Source organism: Citrus sinensis, chromosome 4 (assembly GCF_022201045.2).
Source record: "Citrus sinensis cultivar Valencia sweet orange chromosome 4, DVS_A1.0, whole genome shotgun sequence".
Taxonomy (NCBI): Eukaryota; Viridiplantae; Streptophyta; class Magnoliopsida; order Sapindales; family Rutaceae; genus Citrus; species Citrus sinensis.
In genome coordinates, this window is record NC_068559.1 from 26,634,703 (window position 1) to 26,656,392 (window position 21,690).

General features: G+C 33.3%; 4 protein-coding genes across 8 annotated transcripts; 2 read left to right on the forward strand and 2 right to left on the reverse strand.

Moving 5' to 3' along the window:
* Positions 1-2,423: 2,423 nt before the first annotated feature.
* Positions 2,424-4,335, forward strand: LOC102619819 (galactinol synthase 1). The gene is made up of 4 exons (XM_006483812.3): positions 2,424-2,893; positions 3,062-3,382; positions 3,610-3,744; positions 3,866-4,335. The coding sequence occupies exons 1-4, from the start codon at positions 2,564-2,566 to the stop codon at positions 4,088-4,090; spliced, it is 1,011 nt and encodes a 336-aa protein (XP_006483875.1). The 5' UTR covers positions 2,424-2,563; the 3' UTR covers positions 4,091-4,335.
* Positions 4,336-4,638: 303 nt separating this feature from the next.
* On the reverse strand, positions 4,639-10,211 carry LOC102617215 (type 2 DNA topoisomerase 6 subunit B-like). 2 transcript variants are annotated; one of them, XM_006484256.4, is made up of 11 exons: positions 10,007-10,211; positions 9,750-9,858; positions 9,401-9,484; positions 9,265-9,291; positions 8,874-8,982; positions 8,722-8,797; positions 8,229-8,249; positions 7,837-8,033; positions 7,015-7,156; positions 5,657-5,980; positions 4,639-5,164 (listed from the first exon to the last, which is right to left on the reverse strand). In XM_006484256.4, the coding sequence occupies exons 1-11, from the start codon at positions 10,040-10,042 to the stop codon at positions 4,856-4,858; spliced, it is 1,434 nt and encodes a 477-aa protein (XP_006484319.1). In that variant the 5' UTR covers positions 10,043-10,211; the 3' UTR covers positions 4,639-4,855. The 2 variants fall into 2 exon arrangements, with proteins under 2 accessions (XP_006484319.1, XP_052296274.1); XM_052440314.1 differs by lacking the exon at positions 10,007-10,211 and having other exon boundaries at positions 8,874-8,989.
* A 1,839-nt stretch (positions 10,212-12,050) lies between these two features.
* On the forward strand, positions 12,051-17,122 carry LOC102618443 (pantothenate kinase 1). The gene is made up of 10 exons (XM_006483806.4): positions 12,051-12,416; positions 12,568-12,744; positions 13,285-13,331; positions 13,692-13,808; positions 14,108-14,227; positions 14,310-14,404; positions 14,507-14,600; positions 14,801-14,932; positions 15,694-15,806; positions 16,585-17,122. The coding sequence occupies exons 1-10, from the start codon at positions 12,329-12,331 to the stop codon at positions 16,811-16,813; spliced, it is 1,212 nt and encodes a 403-aa protein (XP_006483869.1). The 5' UTR covers positions 12,051-12,328; the 3' UTR covers positions 16,814-17,122.
* A 318-nt stretch (positions 17,123-17,440) lies between these two features.
* On the reverse strand, positions 17,441-20,204 carry LOC102618931 (uncharacterized). 4 transcript variants are annotated; one of them, XM_006483810.4, is made up of 6 exons: positions 19,734-20,200; positions 18,959-19,099; positions 18,713-18,877; positions 18,411-18,533; positions 18,121-18,264; positions 17,441-17,969 (listed from the first exon to the last, which is right to left on the reverse strand). In XM_006483810.4, the coding sequence occupies exons 2-6, from the start codon at positions 19,091-19,093 to the stop codon at positions 17,520-17,522; spliced, it is 1,017 nt and encodes a 338-aa protein (XP_006483873.1). In that variant the 5' UTR covers positions 19,094-19,099; positions 19,734-20,200; the 3' UTR covers positions 17,441-17,519. The 4 variants fall into 4 exon arrangements, with proteins under 4 accessions (XP_006483873.1, XP_052295516.1, XP_006483872.1 ...); XM_052439556.1 differs by having other exon boundaries at positions 18,959-19,405; XM_006483809.4 differs by having other exon boundaries at positions 19,276-20,200.
* Positions 20,205-21,690: the final 1,486 nt, after the last annotated feature.

The window sequence follows — 21,690 nt, forward strand, 5'->3', positions numbered from 1 at the left end:
CTCCTTAAGACAAGCTTGCGGGCATTGATTGAGGCATATGAGGAAGAGATATTTATTGTGGAAAGTTATTTTCGCTTTTCTTTATTCCTTATTAATATAAATAATGAGAAATAAATCAAGTTGCTTTGTTCCCAGCTTGCTTCATTGTTTAATTATCTAATTGTCTACATTCGGCAATACATCAACATCGACCGTGGAGATGACTATTTAATTGACAAACTTATTACCCATTAGGGTCTGTCCAGTGGTTAGAGCCACTCTTTCACAAGTGCAAAGGAAGTGATTCGAGCCCCTGCAGATGCATTACAGAAGTTTAATTTAAATTTTATTCTTCAAATTTTGAGTGAAGATAATATTTCTCTCAAGAGGAGAGTTGACGTCTTTTGAATATTTGAAAAAGTTAAAAATCTGAGCAATGTCATATCAGAGTTGATGTAAATTTAAATAAATGCAATCTTTCTCCTAATGTGGGAGTTGACATCCCTTAAATATTTGAAAGAGTTAAAAATCTGAGCGGTGTCATATCAAAGTTAATGTAAACTGATCTCAGTAATTATATGATTATAAATATAATGACCAATAGTCTCCTTAAAAAAAATGACAAACTGATTAACTTTCTTTCAAAAATTTTAATTTCGGAAAAGTCTTTTTATCTTTCGCTTTTTATTACGTATAATTATTTTGTTCAAGTTTGTCGTGTTTATCGTGATTGTTGATCTTCATCCAAATGACGCATATAGCAAGTAGCTAGCAACTAGTTAATTAATCCTGTAAAAAATATCTTGAGATCACTATTGCTTTTATTGTTATTTATAAAATATATCTTGAAATATCACATGCTTTACGTGTTTGATTTTGATTAATTGCATCTATATCATAGGTGACACCATCTACGGAGATAATTAACGTGAAGCTTCTCATCTTATTTAATAAAAGAGAGGATCTTCTCTGCCGAGATCATGATTTTGGCTTTACTTTACTACCAAGGTTTGTTAGATACGATTATTTTCCTTGCAACAGCAAAAATAGAAATGTTACTTTCATCTACAGTCAAAGTGAAAATAAAGAAGAAAAAAAAAAGGGATACCAATTACTGGATTTAATTTAATTGGCATTTGAAGACCGACCAATGAGCAGTATATTTAAGGGGATCTTTTTATAATTAATACGCTAATGTCTCTGTAGTCTGTAGCCTTTACAAAAGTTTGAAAGGAAAAAGTTAAAAAAAAATAAAAGAAAAAAAAAACCCGAGATATATGAAATGGATGCTGTGGAGCCCAAAACATCCATATCCAAAGAGGTGCTAAATGATCTCTAAAGTAAAAGCAAACAAAGTAAAAGGAAGGGAAACATTAAAATGTCAGAATAGTAATTCTCCTCCATCTCAATACCAAAATGTGATAAAGCTAACACAATTCATAATTATACGCAATGGTGAAAGAAATCTAACAGTGCATTTGCCGTCGTTTTTAAATTAGTGTTTACAAAAACTATTCTTGATATAAATATGGTGCAATTCTAAAAGTAAACATTTTAAAAATAAATATACAGGTGGAATTAAAATTTAATCTAAATGTCTCTTCAACAAAAATTCACATATTGATTAGTAGTTAATATTATTTATACATTATTACTACATGACATATGACAAAAAAATTTTAAAACTCAAGAGAGCTTAAATTAAGTGAGATCTTAATTCATATAGATGAGAATTAAGGTCCGATCGAAATCATTACCAAATGCACCCTAGATGGTGATGTTTTGAGTGTTTTATGATTTTAAAAATGTGTGGAAGGCCATGAGAAATCATTGTTAGAGACCATTTTCGCTCGTATAAACTTCAAGAATTGAGAATCCTGCTTTCTTTTATTGTTAATTGTTTCAATAAATGCTTTTTATTTTTAAATAGTCATGCATGCACATTTATTTTCTTCATCATTTTAATTTCACCTCCTTGATCCCTCATATAACGAAGGGCACCAGTTTCACTTCTATCGAGATATATCTTCCTACTTTTCTTGTTAATATTTTACACAAAATTAGAGAATGAGTCCAATTTGATGGCTATATATATAATAATTCTATAATGTTGATATTTTTTTTTCATAAAATTAATTTATTAAAATTCTAAGCATATAAATGAAATACACCATAATGAAATCAGTCCATTTCCAAGTTCCAAATGACTATGACCACAGTACCAATCGTATCTAAACCGTCCATTTTCATGATAAGGCTAGATGAGTGATGGATTGTGGAACAATTGATGTTCATTCATTTTAATTGATACCAAGCTGAACTTGAATAAAAGTTATATTTAAAAAAAAAAATGAAAAGGACAACAAGGAGTTGCATTTGAGTTTCATTTAGCTTGCATTTTGGTCATCATTTTGAAAATCTATTTAAGGAGGCCAAGTCCGCCTTTATTACCTCAGGAACAAAAGGTTAGTAAGGTGGCATCCCAAGTGTTTCTGGTTTTACTTCACCTAAAATCCTCGACACCAATCTTCTAAGCTTTCCCAAAACATCATCAACAAATTAAAGCCTTACAAAATCAACTGCAATGGCCCCTGGAGTGGCTGAAGATGCCTTTTCAGGAAATGGAAAGATTTCTAGCACAGGCTATTCTAAAAGAGCCTTTGTAACATTTTTAGCCGGTAGTGGTGACTATGTTAAAGGGGTGGTTGGTTTGGCCAAGGGTTTGAGAAACTCCAAGAGTGCATACCCCCTAGTGGTTGCAATTTTGCCTGATGTGCCTGAAGAACACCGTGAGGTCTTAAGGTCTCAGGGTTGCATCGTTCGTGAAATCGAACCTATTTATCCTCCAGAGAACCAGATTCAATTTGCCATGGCCTACTATGTGATCAACTACTCTAAGCTCCGTATATGGAATGTATGTAAAACTCAATATGTTATCATCTGTGTTGCTGCATGAAAACATTCAACGATTCACATGCACATGCACGTACCCCACTTATATGCGGCGCACACGTGCACACACATATATATGCAGACAATTCTCATCACACAATATTAACATACTTTTGTTGTTTTTTTACAGTTTGAGGAGTACAGCAAGATGATTTACCTGGATGCTGATATTCAGGTGTTTGAGAATATAGACCATTTGTTTGACTTGCCGGACGGGTTCTTCTATGCTGTAATGGACTGCTTTTGTGAGAAGACATGGAGCCATTCGCCGCAATACTCAATTGGGTATTGCCAGCAGCGCCCGAATAAAGTGACATGGCCAGCTGAGATGGGATCGCCTCCTCCATTGTACTTCAATGCTGGGATGTTTGTGTTTGAGCCTAGCCGTTTAACTTACGAGAATCTTCTCCAGACTCTCAAGATCACCCCACCAACACCATTTGCTGAGCAAGTGAGTTTAATTTTCTTTTCTTGCGATGATCATAGTGAGACAATAATCTTTAATTTTGATATTATGTCGGTTTAAAGTCAAGATATCATCACTACAAACACCATAAATCTAGGAAGAAAAGGAACAAGTTACAAGCTCCAACAAAAGAAAAGAAAAGTGCTACAAATAATTTATCAACAAATATTACTATTTCTAATTTTTATTTGTTTTCTAATGCAACATGATAGGATTTCCTGAATATGTTCTTCCAAAAGACGTACAAACCCATCCCTTTGGCATACAACCTTGTTGTAGCCATGTTATGGCGCCACCCAGAGAACGTGGAGCTTGAGAAAGTTAAAGCGGTTCACTACTGTGCCGCTGTAAGTACTCTTTGGTCTTTGAAGTTCATCAATTTTATATTAGTTGAGTTTTTTTTTTTTTTTTTTTTTTCAAAAAAAAATTCTCTCTTTTAATTAACATTTCTATTTTTTTGGTCGATAGGGGTCAAAGCCATGGAGGTACACGGGCAAGGAAGTTAACATGGACAGAGAGGACGTCAAGATGTTGGTGACAAAATGGTGGGATATATACAATGATGAATCCCTTGATTTCGATGCTGATCAAAACCCTAGTGCTCCAGAAGAGGAAACATTTTCAAAGTCAAAGATCATTGCTCCCATGCCCGAGCCTGCCATTTCATACATTCCAGCTCCATCCGCTGCTTGAAAAGTCCTTAAAGAGTTTTTGAAGTTGGTGTGCATTCCTAGCTATAATTTTATTTTTCTTTTTTCTTTTTTCTTTTTTTATGGTTATAAATACTTTTCTAGGCTGCTTTTGGCCTTATTTTCCTGGTTGCGAGAGTTACAGATTATGCATAGGGCATTAGGGCTCTTGTTAAACTGTGATAGTATTCACATAAATGTTAAAGCATGTTTGAGAGTATATATATTATTCGAAAAGGTAAGCTAATTTGTCGCCGTGAGCTTCACAAAATACTTATTATAGTGTCTGCATTCATATGCATGAAACTATACTAAAATAACTGTATTAATCGCGAGATTTTAATTTTTAAAGGACTCTAGCTCCAAATCTTATGTGGCTTACGACCTTCGGCGTACTTGGCAGCTTATTAATGACTCTGGACCATTCTGTCGAGTCCCAAAATCGACCTCTATTGGATTCTAGTTCTGTGACAGATTCGGATTCCACATGGACCTACCCACCCATGGAACGTTCTGGATTATGTAAAGCCCCAAAAGGAAAACGTCATTTAACGTCAAAACATTAAGCCACACCTTCCAGTCCATGGTAAAGTTCAGTACATTTCCTCCTGCTCAATCGAATCAAAGTCAAACGGGTATTTCTAGAATATTAAACGCCTTCGAGGATTTTAAATTTTGCAAAACCTAAGTGCCCAACCTTGAACCAAGACATTTTAATGTTAAAAGATGGTAAAAGTTTCAGAAAAATTTACAGAACGCCAAAATCAATTTAAAAATCCAAGGAACTAAACACATGTTCACCTGCATCATATTCCTCTTCCTGGATGTTTGGTTCCTGGAGGCGTTCATCTTCGAAAAGAAATGATGACGCAGCCTCTTTGCTTCTCAGGGGTTTTCCATCATTCATCTGTATGACTGAAATTATCTTTTGCTGGATACTATCTTCGACGATTTCATTTCTAATATTTTGAGACTGCAATCCAAGAATAGAGAAGCATTCTTCTTGGAATTCTGAGTCATTAGATGACAAGATGAGGCCGGCAATTGTTCTTGCAAGGTCAGGGGCATAACTGCATATCTGAAATAGAGACATAAATGCAATAGATCAGTCAGAAGATGCCTGATCCTGATCAATCAATCATCATATGAATTTCTTCCCATATACCAAGAAGCCCTATATAGTAATTTCGAACTAATAGATACAGCATCTCTGTGCATGGTCAAATGCGTTTGTTCACCCAACAGGAGGCGATACTATTGACACTCTTCTAATAGATATGGACTCATCATTTTTAATTCTATGAATGTATTTCATCCAAAAAAGGATGTAACTTTTTACAGACTTCAAATTGTGCCAAATTATACCATTGATCATCCCACTATACGATGCGGGGTAAAAGGTAAGAATAACTAGCAACAGAGACACGGTATGATCCCAATTACCAAAGAGGTTATGAACTAACACTTGTACTCTATTAGAACCATTGTGCGGAGGCCACAGTATTACTGAAGCTTTAACATCTTTCTGAATTTTTATTTTGCCTTAAGGATCAACAGTTGAAAGAGATACCTTGAGGGCATGTGCACTTAGAAATGCTCCTGCATGTTTCTCCTTCAAATCATCCAAAGCAAGTTTAGCTGCCTTCTTTATGAGATTCCGGTTTGATCGAGTCTTTTGCCCAGGTGGTGTAAATTGATATTGCTTATGGTAGCAGTGGAGGACCATATCAAAATGAATATTTGGAGGTAAGTTTTCCCATTCTAGTGCTGTGTAGCCTCCTTGAACTGCAATGCTCTTCAACACCAACCCATAACTCTTCCAGTCAATATTAGTCAATGCAGTAAGAGATGATTGGGTGATTGGACAAGGCGAGAAATCTTTAAAATACAAAACCTGGAAAGGAATATGGTCAGGTCATCCGATAAATTACAGATAAAATAAGATTGCACAAAACCAGCGACTACCCAAATTTTTAACTTTTTGAATAAGATGGATTGCCAATGAACCCAGTTCCAAACAAAAAGTAATTTACTTAGAACGCATAGATAAAACCACATATTTCATGGGTCTGATAACTCATTTTTTCTGCAATCTCATTGTTAACTGAGACCAAGTATCAACATTAACTAACATCATTTAGAGTGTGTTTGATATACTGTATTATATTATATTGTATTGCACTATTTAATATAGGTGTGTTGTATTAATATTATACTATAATAATATTGTACAGTGTTTGGCGTTATACTATATTGTATTAATTTTACATTATACTAAATTAATATTGTTTAAATTTATTATTAATTATATACAACTAATTATTAAATAATTATTTCTATATTAATTATAGTATATAAATAAAAAATTATAAAATAATATAATAAAATATAGCATCATGAAATAACATAATATTATAATTTAATTATTAATATACAAATATAATATTATAAAATAATACAATATAATATAATATTATTAAATAATATAATATTATCGTATAATTTATTTTTATATTTCATTTATTATATCATTATTTAATAATAAAATAATTATTTAAATAAAATATTTGCCTTAATTGAGGCAAACGCTTTAACCTCGGGTTTGCGTAATGTGTCATTTAGGTGCATTGTAATGAATAATAATGCATCAAAATGAGTTCACCAAACATGTTCTTTGTATTAAGTTAATGTGAACAATATTTTAATACCCATAATACAATGTTCCAAACACACCCTTACAGTCATTTATCTCTCCCTCAGAAAATTCTAATATGCGACTTTCAGCATGTAGCTTTACAAACTAGTGGACACCGATGTTGTTTGTAACCCACATATATATCAACATACCAACTCATTTACTAAAATATGCATGAGACATATTCTTTAACATGATAATTGTGAAGAAGAAAGAAGAAAAATTATGTAAACCTCAGTTTCAGCACTGGATGATCTGAAGCAAGGACTCGTCTCTGATATTTCACTGACTATTATTACTACTTCCATCTGTAGTCCAGCACTCCTATGACTTTCCGCGCAGCATGCTCGTCCGCTTCCAACCTTCAGATGTTCCCTAACAGAGACAGAAAAAAGGAATTTGAACTTCCCAAAGAGTTTAAGGCAATGATATGTGATTAGAAAACCCCTGAAAGTTATTGATATATGATTAGGCATACAATAAGTGTCAAAAATGATTATGTGCAATTGCAGAATTAACAGCTAACTTAAAAATGATTCTTAAACCCATTAAATTTAACAAACAGGGGAAACAATAGTAGACATGGTAGTTTCCAATGATTCACCTCATGATTGCTTCATGAGAAAAATTCTATTCGAAATTCAGGGGAAATAAACAATTGCTATTCATCTCTGATTGCAAACATCATAATAGAATAAATATCAAGAAGAATGGCTTTTCAGCAGTCAAATTAAGTTCTTTATCACGTGTTTTAATATTTTTGCCTAATTACTGAACTTGTATTTAAACAAACTGGTTTCTAAATAACATATGTTCACTAAAGGAAACAAAAAGGGAAAACACTTTTAACTCGAGACATGCACATACATAGCTGATCAAGTACTTGAGTAGGATAGAAAATTGATACTAGCACATAAATATTGAATGAGAACACATATTTTCTGTAGATGAGATCTTCCATTATGCAAACTCCCCAGACCATCTTATTAACTTCTGAATTGATGTAGTTGCTTCTAGAATAGCAGGAAGATAGCGAGAGTTGGGGATAATCATACCAATTTGGGAAGCAAGAGTCACATTTTCTATGTAAACTATTTCCATGCTTCATAACATAGTCTTCAAGGCCTGACTTCAATCTTTCAACATTTGAGGCTGAAAAAGGTACAGGATTGCACTCATTTGCTAGAAAAACTTTTCTATATTGAGATCCAGGAACACCCCCCTCTTCGGCTACCAGTTCAATTGCAACATTCTGAATTAAAAAAAAAAATGTAAATTGCAGCTGTTCAAGTTCGCGGTGCAATATCATGTCATATTTACCTGCCTAACATTATTATAACTTCAACTTTTGAAGTGCAACATTAGATTTTTTTTCTTTTTTTTTTTATAACCTACAGATTTCAAAACAAAAGCCATCAACATCATCAGAGTCGAAAGTTGAACTTACAGGGATCTTTAAGACAAGTATCTGCAAAAACAATAAAGAAACAAATTTAGGGAAAACAGATGAGAGAACAAATGAATCATCATTTGAGAAATTTGAATCGTCAATAAATTATTTCAATCAAGATTTTGAGAGCTCTCATTCTGAAATAATCTTATATCAAATGAACCTTGGTATACACTGGAAAATTGGTATTGCAAGGGATTTATGTTTACAGATAAATATTGCATACTGAATGTATAATGCAACAAAGAGGGTTGATCAGTGCTTTGCAGAGTTGAACAATCCTCTGCAGTGGATGAATTTGGTGTTTCACCAATGCATACTCCCTTTAGTAGCACTCATTAGGTGTTCTAGTTATGAAGTTCAAAGGTCATGAGATTAGTGATTTGGCAAATTTACAATGCAGCAATTTTTTTGGATTCATTGTTAGGACAATATTTGTTTGCATTGAATGACACAAGCCAATAAATTTTATAGAGTAGAGCTGACCAACCTTCTGAAAGAAGCGAATGACCTCTGCCAGAAAAACATCAATGCTTTCAGAAATGGACAGATATATTTCAGTCCCACTGCAGAAAGATTAAAGAAGCAATTTGAGATGGATGATCTAAGCAGCACCATGGAAAGTTTAAGTGAAAGGCATGCCTGAATTTCGCTCCATTCTTGGGGTTTGAGGGCAGCCTAGTCAGCCTTCTAACAGAATTACTTTCTCTTAGGTTTAAATGGTAATGATATATCTCATCATCACCAATGTCTGCAATCTCCCGAAAAGATGTTAGTAATGCTGAAAGAAAATGCTAATGAAGAATGTAAAAGAATGTCAGAAATCAAATTAATTTTTCTGTAGTAGCTGAACACCTACAATAAACAAACAACATTGACCATGGCAAAACTTCGTAAATGTTGAGCTGATTAGTGCAACATCTGCATGCTTGTGTGCTCGCACATCATAAGCAAGCTCAATAGGGGCACAATGAAGAATACCTAAAATATCTATAAAACCAAAGCAAAGTTACCACAAAATAATGAAACTTACTAGTTGTTTGGACATTAAGCACTCCATCTGCAATATAAATTAGACATCAAACAGTAGATTCAAATGATTTTGCACTACAATTTTTTAAAAAATAGAGTATTTTCTATCACTTAATAAGCTGTGATCGTAAGCTTACCCCATTTTTCGGCATCAAAAACCTCCCTAGAGAATTTTAGGCCCTGAAACTCCTCCAAACTGGTACCAATACCTGTGTCTGAAACTGCTCCAAGGAAAATGAGAGAGGGAGATTTGCATTTTAGTTCTATAACTATTATTTCATCTTATTGCATAAGAAGAAGATTATACATTAAAAGACGTAATCATTCTGGTTTAAATAACCAAATTACAGTCAAGAGATAAATAAATAAATAAAAAGCACAAAACTACACCGTTTCAGTTTCTTAAAATCCAATGAAGACGTCTGTCAAACATTGAAGTAAAATAAGAGATGTAATTAATAATGTTGAGAGGAAGAGATTAATTACTTGAAACTCGAACGGTTGAAGGATCAGAATCCGAAGAACGTTTAAGAACAACTGATAATCGGCACAGATCTTCAGATACACGGCATCTTTGAAATGCAGCTGAAATTAACTGCAAATTTAAATTTTAAAAAATAATGTTAATACTTGAATCGCAATTATCAGATGTGAAATTCACTGAAAACAACCAATTGGAACCAGCAATGGTTAATTTGTTATGAGAGACTAGATGCTATCTTGAAGATTACTCAACTACTCACATGTAAACAGAGCCTTTGAACAGAAGAAACTTCCATTTTTTTCTGAAGATTTGGTGGAATAGAACGAAAATACAAAATTCACTCTCCCGCGCACCTGCGGAAGATATTAATACTCCCCCATATTTTTGAAATTGTTTTTTTCTTTTGTAGCCTTCTCTTTTATTTTCTTGCAAAGTTAACGCTTTCTAGTTTTTGGCCGTCGGCCTTTCAAATTTTATGTGTGTTATAAATATTCATTTTATTCTAAGCTATATATATAACAATAGAGGAAGTTTTAAGGGGTGTCAATAGTCCAACTCATGATATACTTTTCTCAATTTATCTTAGAGTACAGCTAATTAACATCCCTCTAAAGTCTTTATGAAACTTTTTTTTTAATGAAATTACATAAATAGCTCGAGACAATATTAATTCTTTTTTAATAGAAATTCAATTAACCACTTATATAATTGATTTTGTTTGAAAAAATATTTATAACCAGATAATTTGATAATCTATAATTATCTTTCAAATTCTATTCATAAAAAATATATTTAAAAAAAATAAAAGTTAACTTTTTAAAAAAGATTTTCAATTGAAAATTTGGTTAAGGTTTAATTATTTGGATTTTTTAGTTTTTATTTCATTTTTTTACTATATATACAGTTACTAGAGTTCATATAAAAGAAATTATTTGAGAGAAAATATGTTGGCATTTTATTAAAAGGGAATCAAGTCTACAAATTGAAGTGGGAGAATTTTAGGAAATAAAATAAAAAAAGGAGTTTCGTAAGACTTTTTATGGAGTGTTAGGAGCTTCACTCTTTCTTGTAATTCTAATAAAAAGATAGTGTGATCTAACTAAAATATCCTTAAATTTAGAAAACAAAAATTTGTGATTGCTGTAAGTTTTAAAAACAAAGTATATATGTTTGATAAATTTTATCATCATAGTGTTGTTGCATTATATATTGATCAAAATATACACAAGTTTGCTACACTAAATTCTTTTTTGATTGAAAGGAGGTTTTCACCTACAATAGCTTAAGTAGGTAGGTTAGTCTTGTGAAATTCCTTTAATTCTTCATGAGACTTTAATGTGTGAAGGTTTTTATTCTCCTTTCGATTACAGATCTTTGTAGTGCTTATAGTTATATTTTGTGGTTAAGCATTGTCCTAACATAGGCTTGAGTCTTAATCATTATCCTAATTTATAGTATTAAGCTGAATGTTGTCTTATATTTGTGCCTATCAATAATGTATTGTTAGTCATTCTTGACCCTTTTAATGCATGTTATGACTTTAAAAAAATGCCTTATATTTATTTAGAGCAAAACTAATAAATTATCTATACAATTAAAAAAAATCACATAGATTTATACAAAAAAAAAAAGTTAATAAAAATGATATGATAAAATATGATGTAGGTCATAACATAATATATAAATTTTAAATAAAATAACAAGTAACATGTAGTTATGGTAATATCATAAATAGAATTATTAATATTACATATTATATGTCACAATATCTTAATACCAAATGGACCCTAATATTTTAATAATTATTTACTAAAGTACTATAATATGTTGAGGTCTATTTGATTAGGACATCCACATAAGTTAAAAAAATCAATGGAGGAGCAAATTGACAACATCGAAGTATTTTTAATAATATCATTAAACTTATATGATTTAGATACTTTAAATACATAAATTATATGTGTCACTACTCCGTAATGATCGCCATATCCATGACATTAGTTAATTTCATTATTAATTATTAACATATTAATTTTAAAGTCTAACAGAAAGGTGACACATAAAATATCACGTCAATAATAATATAAATTATGTATTTCAAATGCGTCAATATAGTAAAATTATGTATCGCAAATATGTCAATATTGTATTACTCTATAGACTATAATATATATTCTAAAATTGTTGTCTTTTTTTTTTATCTTTGTTAAACAACAACGGGTTTACTATTCCATGCTGACGTGGCAAATGCTGAGTGATGTAGAGAACGAAAATGAATCGTTTTGACGATTACAATTTTTTTTTTGCAATAATCAGGAGAAGCAACGCGCGCGACGGCGCGAGTGGCGCGATCATCGAGTTTTCTCTTTGCCTAAATTATTCCCGTCATCTCAGATAAGGATCAGCCTAATTCGCTGGTGTTGTCTGTAGTGAATAGTGATGGGTTAGGTGAAAGAGCTGTCGCGCGCCTTTTGCTTTTATTTATTGATTTATTTAATTAATTTGTTCAGGCTTCAGCTAATCGGCTCTTCCAAAATCAATCAAGTTGACCTTGTTCAATTCACAAAACTCCAATGCTAAAATGGATGTAAAGAAGCCTGCAAGTCAAGAAAATCTTAACGGAAACGAATCCGAAAGTCAAATATCTCATTTGGCTCTGGACATTGGAGGTGATCTTCATTCGACCTTTTCTCGTTCTTCAATATCGCACGAATCTGTGCTTATTTAATAATTTGTTGTTTGTTTATTTTATATTGTAATAGCTCTATAATTTGAATGTTCGGTTAATTAACGAATTTCTTTAAACGGCGAATCTGACAGGTTCATTAATAAAGGTAGTGTATTTTTTGAGAAGTAACGGTAGTGGTGGTTCCGTAGATGACAGCGGTAAAAAAAGTGATCCTGTTCTCGAAGGGAGGCTTCATTTTGCTAAATTTGAAACCAGCAAAATAATTGATTGCTTAGAGTTTATTCGTTCCAAGAACCTTCACCTTGCCGGTATGTATATGGATGTATATATCATATTCTATTATATTATGTGTTTCTCCCCCCTTAATATTCAAGTTGATAATATTAGTTTAATGCGAATCTCAAATCTCGAGGCATTTAACTGAATACGTTTTGCAATAGACAGTGTAATTATTGGTTTACTTTGTCTGAATTGGAGCTTGATCTGAGCTCAACTGGCCTTTAAAGATAGTATCATGGTACCTGCTTTGCTTGAGCTGAATTTTGTTTAAAAACTGGACTAGTTGCTCGTTTAGTCGACTGCATCATTTAAATGTGTGATATCAAGATCTCAAACTCATATTGTAGTAATGCATTTTCGTTAATTATACATTAGCTGGCAGTTAATGACTTAGCCACACAAATTGGTCTTTCATTAGATAAAAGCTAATGTATAATTGTGAGAAACAAATTCATCATTAGAACTAACTTTAGCAGTCAATATGCTTTGGAGGCAAGCTTTTAGCAGACAATATGCTTTTGAGGACATATATGTTCTTTTCATTTGCTTACAAATAAAGATGAATCCAGGTTTCCGGCATCATGATGCTTCTGCCAATGACAAGACCCTTATTAAGGTATAAATTAATCGTTGACTGCTGCAACACCATGATCTCAAAGAAAGTGTATATTCTAGATAAAAGCTAGGCATTTTTGTCTTTAGATTATAATTGAAGTGAAGAGTTATTGTTGATCTTTCCGAACTGCAGTTTCATTCAATTTTGATTCTTCCTCAAATCCGAAATTCACTCTACATACTCATTTTTCTGACAATCTAAATTTTTGCTTCTCTACTGCTACTCATAGTTCATATATAGTTCTAAAAATTGATTTGAGCATTCAAGAATTGCTTAGAATTTTTGCTTATGATGTAATAACCTTTCTGATTATGGTGGCTCTTAGTTGAGTTTTGTTAACTAGTTACTATATGTGAGTAGGCCACAGGTGGTGGGGCTTACAAATTTGCTGATCTCATCAAAGAAAAGCTTGGTGTTGTTCTTGATAAGGAAGACGAGATGGACTGTCTTGTGACTGGTGCTAATTTTCTGCTGAAGGTAGGATACTAATAGCAAGTGCATATAATGATATTAACACTGTGGAATCTCTTTATTTAGTACTATAATGTGAAGCCATCTCTTCATTTAGTGCTATAATGTGAAGCTGTCTCGTATATAGCCTCTTGTCTATGGACCTTTACGAACAAAATGTTGTGGATCATCCACGGGTTTCTCTTTATCTTCTACCTGTAGTTTTATTGTTATTATTATTTTGGTTATTGTATTGCATCTAGTGTTTTGATTCATTTTCTTTCTGCCTTACTAAAATTTTTCCTGTGTTTTGGTTCTGTGAATAGGCAGTTCATCAAGAAGCTTTTACTTATGTGGATGGTCAGAAGGAATTTTTGCAGATTGACCAGAATGATTTATACCCTTATCTTCTTGTTAATATTGGCTCTGGTGTTAGCATGATTAAGGTACTTTGAATATAGACAAGTTTGGATCTAACTAATAAGTCTCTCTAAATTTTTTTTGACTGTCAGTCATGTGCTCGTGTAGGTGGATGGTGATGGCAAATTTGAGCGAATTAGTGGAACAAGTGTTGGTGGTGGTACCTTTTGGGGTTTGGGAAGGCTTTTAACAAACTGCAAGAGGTAATTCTTTTCTTTATGATTCTAATATTGTGATTATTTGTTTGTTTTATTATTTTTTGTTTGTGTTTTACTTTAGTGAAACCCTTGTTTTTTCTTTCTCAGTTTTGATGAGTTGCTGGAATTAAGCCATCAGGGAAACAATAGAGTTATTGATATGCTTGTCGGGGACATTTATGGTGGGTCAGAGTACTCAAAGGTATAAAAATAGGTCCTCTTTTGCCGGCTTCTATGTTTGTGTAAATATCTTTGAAGTGTCTGAGTAGCAGCAGCAATTCTACTTTTAATCCGTGAAGAAAACTTTCTATTTACCATATTAATTTCCCATCTTAAAATGGTTTACTGCATTGTTTTCTTATTTTCAGTTCTATTTTCTAATTTCTTTTCAAATGATGACAGATTGGTCTTACATCAACAAACATTGCTTCCAGCTTTGGTAAGGCAATCTCTGATAATAAAGAACTTAAAGATTACAAACCTGAAGATGTAGCCCGCTCCCTTTTAAGAATGATTTCAAATAATATTGGGCAGGTTAGTTGCTATGAGACATTCTTTTTTACACAATTCATTAATTATATAGATCATGAAGCTGATGTTATCTGTTCGAAGTGTGCTTAGTGGAGAACAAAGAGTAACATTTTTTTATTGTAGTAAATAATTGAAGGTCCCATTAAGCAGGCCCAGCCCACTAATTTGTCATTATTCTGGAATAGTTTTGTCATCATTTAACCAGTTTGGTTATCAAAGTAGAGCTGACACCCATCTCAGAGATATTTATTTATTTATGGAAATTTATCTCACCCTGATTCTCAGCAAAAATCAATAGGTGACCTTGGACATCAAAGCATATTTTATAAGAATACTAATGCAGACAGTGAATATGCTCTTTATGGATGGAAAGAGTTTTTCTGCTCTTTTTTTCTTCGAGTAACATCTATATATCATATTGCAAGGCTTCCACTCTTCTTTCTGGTACTCCAGTTTCAGTCTGAATTTAGGTGCTCTAAAACATAAAAGTCTGTTCCAGTATCAGAAGACCTAGATTGTGCATAGTGGTTAGGTGCTAGGTACCCTTGACAACATTTTCTCTTTCCATTCTATGAGGGAGTAAGTAGACGTATTTGGACATATATTTGGTTTTTTATTTTTATGGCTATGCTTGTAAATTAACTGGCCTAATCAGGAGAGAATTAAATGTTTTTCTATCAAACTTTTTTTTTTTTGTGGGGGTTGTGTGTGTATAATTGTCTTATGATTAATTTCATCATAACAGTAACATCTTTTTGTCCCAGATTTCTTACCTGAATGCTCTTCGATTTGGACTCAAGCGGATATTTTTTGCTGGATTTTTCATTCGAGGTCATGCATATACCATGGACACAATCTCTGTTGCAGTTAGTTTCTGGTAATTATTCGGAGATTGTTCTTCATTTCATGCCTCAAATTGTGTATTTTTTTTTTGGCTCCTGCATGTTCTGAGAGCATTCTTAATAATTCTACTCGGTGCTTCAACTGGATTTAATAACCCATTTGAATCTAGATAACTGATAAGCATTTCGAAACATAACATCATTTTTAGAAATTGAGCAGCCACCAGAAAGGAAAAGGTTACTACTTTTGAAAAGTGGTTCTTGTGAACTTAGTGACATTTAATTCATAATCGATTTTCTTTTCTTTTCTTTACTTTTTTTTTAATAAATAAAAGTTGGTTACAATCCTGTGTTCTTGGATTTCATTCAAATACTATCTTAAAGAGAACAACAAAAATAGCATTTCAGTATCTTTGGATTCTAAACTAAGTTTTAGAATTATATCTATTAACTGTTCTTGAATATTCCCAGCTAAACTTATTTTCTTTATCTATCCTCTCAAATTATCAGACAAACCCTAGATTATCACCAATCACAATAAACAACAATGATCATTCTTTGAAGTTGTAACAGTACACCTTTTTCTTTCAACTGAAAATATTTTTAACCATATTGACATAACTGAAATTAAGTTCATTGTGGCGGTTGAGTTATTTATTTATTTATTTTTTACTCCTGCATTTTCCCCTCAGCCTTTGGTTCAAATTGCCTTGGAAATTTGTCAGATATCTGCTGCTTCATTATTATATTTTCAGCATCCATATCTCACATGGCTTTCACTAATAATATTTTCTCCATCCTCTCCATTTTCAGGTCTAAAGGAGATGCAAAGGCAATGTTCTTGCGTCATGAAGGGTTTCTTGGAGCATTAGGTGCATTCGTGAGCTATGAAAACCATGGTCTTGGTGGCTTGAAGACCCATCAATCAGTGCAACAATTTGCGGTCAGCGAGACCTATGCAGGAAAAAAAATGTGTTGCCTGGTAAATGAGGATTTGAATGACAATGAAAGTATAGATTTTGGTGTAGCCTTTGCAGCTTAGCATCTGCAGCAGAAAATCCTCCTGGACTTGGATCTGGCAAGACCTGATAATTTTTTCTCCGTGACCAGCTCACACTCCCTTGTGAAGCTAGAATCAGAGTTCACAGTATTTGTAACATAGTTGGGGTCAATAGTTAAAATGGATAAGGAAAGCTGGAAACGATAAAGAAATAATGGAGTTGATGATGAAACAAGATCTGTTGTAACTATACTATATTTTCTTGTTTCATTTATACCAATACCATTTGTAACTTAATTCTGCAAAAAGCAATTTCTAGTGAACAATAAAATTTAAGTTAGATAGGTTTCATCTTTGTTTATCAGGGCAAAATGCAAAGTTAGCAGCACAGGGATTAGTGATATTCTGATGTTGTGATGTTGCTAACTGTCTAAAAGAAGACAACATTTATCCAGTCCTACAGAAAAATATAACCACCAGCAGAATCTGGATATGTCCTCAGATATCTATTGTGCATTCGTGCTTTCAATTTCTCTACTTTGGTTTGAGTTTTTCCTTTTTCACATTACCACACCACCAAAAGCTGGAAGAAAATCTGCGTGGGGGCTGCTCAATTCAATAAACTGGCTGAAAGCTGCCAGCAGGGGAATAACAAGAAAAGAATGGTACTAGCGCCGGATATTTTTGTTATATATATATATAGAGCAGTGCAATGGAATACTGATGAAGGTCAAGAATTGTTACAAAACTACTGAGATGGTTCATCAAAGAACCTTTTGAGATATTGCTTAGCAAGTCTCCTCCGGAAGGCCCATCTTTCTTTGATATCAGAAATTTGATCAATTTGGTGTAAATCTTTTGATTCCTGATGTACTTCAAGCGACTTTCCAGGGTCAAAACTTCCCCTGATTCTAGCAGATTCGGCAAGAAGATCATGTATCAGCATCTCAGTAGTTCTGGCAGTGATTCCTCTAAGGTACCAGGAAATGGGAGGTGGAGGAACAATGGCAGGCTGAATCAGTTGCTCCAAGCTCACCGTTGATGCAATCCTGCCTTTGCCTCTGGTACATGAATGGTAATCTTCACATGTCTTAGGCTGAAATGGAAAGCAGAGCTTTTCATCAACAAATAAAGGTTCTATTACCCAACAACCTTCAAATCTTTTCATGAATCCTGTTTTCACTTGCTTGAATTTCATCTGTCAAACAATCATCATGAAAGGAACTAAGAAAGCAATAAATAACAGATAAGAAATATGTTTTAAAGGAAAACCATCAAGCCCTTGGTAAAATGGAACATGGAATCAGTAATATATAAAGAAAAAGAAATAAACAATATTAAGTCCTCACTGAGTGATCTCGTCTGTCCTGATCAACTAAAACGTGAACCAACATGACCCCTGACCACCAAAGGAATTTCCATAAAGCTGCTTGCTCCACTTCAACAACCTGTCTATGCCCTTCATCGATCAAAACTCTCCTGGATAAAACCTCCTGATGAAGGCAATAATCTTGTTATGTCGAAATAGAAGCTACTGAGACGCAATAAGATCAACACTAGACAGATCATGTCTGATAACATAATGAGGCGATACTGATCAAGCCCTGAAAGAATTGGTGGAATAGAAGATACGATGTACCTTAATATTCTTGAAAACCCTCCTGTTATCTGGGTCAGTCACGATATTATATACAGCATCTGGGGGCAACCCAACATTGACCTTTACATTGAGGTTACAAAGGGAACCTTTAGGTACACTGACCTGTTAAAAGAGTAATATTAGAGTCAAAATGCATGTTGCCACTTGGCCTCAGGATAGATATCCTGGAGAGGAATCAACTCTATAAGATGGTCCAAGAAATGGAATGCAATTATTGAAAACGCTCAACTCTTCCTCAAGAAATGGAACATTGTTATTGAAAATGTTCAACTCTTCCTTACCTTAATTATTGGAGGTTGATCAGTCCATGTGGGATTTTCTCTCCAATGCTCCAGTTGTCTTTCCATATCAACCTCCAAGGCAGTAGTTGACCCCTTCCCCTCTCCCAGGTCAGAGCTCATTGTACTTGACGTCTCATTATCTTTAGTTAATCCCTTGAGCGGTGCCTACAACGAAAGGGGTTTTTATTATCTATAAAACTTCCATAAAAAAAACCAACATCCATTGAAGGTTTCTACAATACTGACCTTAAGATAATTCTGAATCTTGTGAGGCAACTGCACAAAAAATGAAGAAATTGCCGGATCAAACACCTTTGGGGTGCTTTTTATCTTATTATTGTGAACATCAATGGTATTCTTGGTTTCTTCCTTCTCACCCATTAGAACCTGGAATCTTTTGTAAATGTAAGGCTGTTTTCTATGTTCATTTGAAAGACCTTTTCTATTATTTTAGCACACAAAAATGCCGTTCTGTCATTAAATACTATTTGGAGAAACTCCAAACATCTGCTTATGAAAAGTATTCAAAGCAGCCTTCCATATTTTTCAAAATGCTGACTTATAGATGGTTGGTTGGAAAAAACGAACACTCAATTGCTACCAAGAAAGCAATGTTCAGCCAAAGCCATGTACAAGTCGACGCACAAAATTAAAGCCATGTAGACGTCCAGACACGAAATTGAATACCTATACCTTCAAGACAACTGATGTTACTTTATAATCACTGCGCTTAAATATCATGCATAAAGTCTTGTAAGCAATCTAAGAAGTTCAGAAAATCAATCTCAAGAAAGCACCTAACTATGATATTATTTTACAAATTACACAATCCGAGTACACGAATAAGGAACTGAAGAAATTGGAAATATAAATGTTTGCAGCAAAAATGAAACAATTACTTCATCACAGATCAATACACACTATGCGCTAGAATTTATGTAAAAGAATAATAATGAAAAATTAAAGAGAAAGAAAGGAACATGAAGAAACAGAGAGCACGATAACCAGTAGGTCAACTCACTCAGTAGTGAAAGATCTCATCACTTTTAGAAACTGAAGAGATAGATGCCCAAATAGATAAAAGACATATCCACCCAACTGTATAAACCATACAAAATGTTTTGACGAAAGAATCGGAACAAAAAGATTTGCTCACAGTTAAAAATTGGATAAAGCTAGAAAAATATGCGTCCCAGAAAAAGATTTTCTATCTAGTTAGAAATTTAGAAATGAGCTCGAAGTTTGAGCTAGCAATGGGACATGGACGTCTTTCCTGTAATTTTAGTCGAAAAAATCGATTCAGAAGTAAGCTAACACGTCATGCACATGGTCGCGAAAGTACTGGAAGTGCAAAAATCACGGCTGGAAGAAGGTGCTTTTAAATGCTTGCTCCCGGTCCCCAGGAACATTTGGGAAACTCGATGGTCACTCCTCTGCCTCTGGTCTGCAGGGGGTGTTAATGTAATTCTGCAGTGTGATGTTTTTGGGCCATCCCCAGACTAGAAATTTAGCATCGTAGTCTAAGGTTCCGTTTGGGACAGTTTTATTAAATAGAGTTTAAAATAATAAAATTTATATCAATAAAATTTTTAAATAAAATATCATTAAGTGTTTGGTTATCAATAAAAAAAATATTTTTAAATTATTAAAATATGTGATATTTTTTATATTATATATTTTTTAAAAAAAATTCTCTAACCTCTACTCTCTAAAGTTTAAATTTTAGATTTTTACTAGTAAAGGTAAATTAGTTTATTTAAATTAAAAAAATTCTATCAAAAAAATAACCAAACACCATAAAAATTTTTAAAAAGTACTTATGCGATTAAATAAACACTTATATCTCTTTAAAAAGTCGTACCAAACATGCACTAAATAAATTCAACCCAAAAACTCATAGACGTTATGTCGTTTTTAAATTTTTAATTCGGATGCAATGTCGTTTTCTAGGATACGACAAGCTTAAGATGTATATTTTCAAATTATTAGACCGACGCGTCGTCTGAAAATGAGTAATATGATACAACGTCGTTGGTTATTAGACGACCTGCCGTTCCCCTGCCAAACTTTTTCCGTATTTGTTGTTAATAATGGGAAAAGCAACTGAATTGGGACTGTTGGTACAGTGATTGATTATTTGCATCTTGAAGAGGTTATTTGCTTATGGAGGTGGAAGCCTGCAATTGCGAAAATTTTGATTTATCAGATGAGAAACAGAGAAGAGTTTCAAACCCATGAATGATATCATTATCATGATCACGTTGATTCTTCATATATTGGTTCCTTTGTTCTCTCCCAAGGCACACTTGGTATGGAGAAAAAGTCTCACTCAACACAGCTGAATGGCACGTGCACATCCTTCGTCATCACGACCAAGCACAGGTTCATGCTCGTGCAATGCATACTTCACCTTTGCCTCTCATTGAATTGCCCATCAATCTCCTTCATATGCTCTTCTGTAAAAGGATAAGCATCAGCTCTATTAGCACAAATTTTACCCCAGCTTATTAGGTGGAAGTTCCAACCGAAGATGACCTCCTAAGAATTGGGGTTCCTCTTTGTTGGATCTAACGATAATTAATTTATTTTTTGGGCTAATCTTAATGAGTCTTTAAATCTCTTCCTTTGAATCTACTTCCTTAGGAGATATAAATGTCCTTATCTAATGATAAACTACAAGCACAAGAAAAAGATTAGAGGGTTGACTTTGCCAGCGTAAACCTTCTGATAGTTAAGTCAGTCACTAGGACTTTTGAAATATAAATTTAGAGAGAGAAAGTCAACATTTCCTCTATTAAATTCATTTTTCTTATATTTTAGTGAAAATGAATGGCATATTTATAGGCGAAATCAATTCAACTTGAGTCATAATTATTTTGATGACAAGTGTCATTATTCTTGTGACAACTAGCAACATTTGTCTGCTTATACCAATGTTAATTAACATACGAATATGCAAGTTTATCTACATATTAAAA

Coding starts and splice junctions, on each gene's coding strand:
- LOC102618931 (XM_006483810.4), bottom strand. CDS start 19,093: ATGGGTGAGAAGGAAGAAACCAAGAATACCATTGATGTTCACAATAAT. Junction 18,265..18,410: donor GGGTTTTCAAGAATATTAAG/GTACATCGTATC, acceptor TGCCTTCATCAG/GAGGTTTTATCCAGGAGAGT. Junction 17,970..18,120: donor AGGACAGACGAGATCACTCA/GTGAGGACTTAA, acceptor ATTGTTTGACAG/ATGAAATTCAAGCAAGTGAA.
- LOC102618443 (XM_006483806.4), top strand. CDS start 12,329: ATGGATGTAAAGAAGCCTGCAAGTCAAGAAAATCTTAACGGAAACGAA. Junction 12,417..12,567: donor TTTGGCTCTGGACATTGGAG/GTGATCTTCATT, acceptor CGAATCTGACAG/GTTCATTAATAAAGGTAGTG. Junction 13,332..13,691: donor ATGACAAGACCCTTATTAAG/GTATAAATTAAT, acceptor ATATGTGAGTAG/GCCACAGGTGGTGGGGCTTA.
- LOC102619819 (XM_006483812.3), top strand. CDS start 2,564: ATGGCCCCTGGAGTGGCTGAAGATGCCTTTTCAGGAAATGGAAAGATT. Junction 3,383..3,609: donor CAACACCATTTGCTGAGCAA/GTGAGTTTAATT, acceptor GCAACATGATAG/GATTTCCTGAATATGTTCTT. Junction 3,745..3,865: donor CGGTTCACTACTGTGCCGCT/GTAAGTACTCTT, acceptor TTTGGTCGATAG/GGGTCAAAGCCATGGAGGTA.
- LOC102617215 (XM_006484256.4), bottom strand. CDS start 10,042: ATGGAAGTTTCTTCTGTTCAAAGGCTCTGTTTACAT. Junction 9,292..9,400: donor TTTTGATGCCGAAAAATGGG/GTAAGCTTACGA, acceptor TTTATATTGCAG/ATGGAGTGCTTAATGTCCAA. Junction 8,798..8,873: donor AAGAATGGAGCGAAATTCAG/GCATGCCTTTCA, acceptor ATCTTTCTGCAG/TGGGACTGAAATATATCTGT.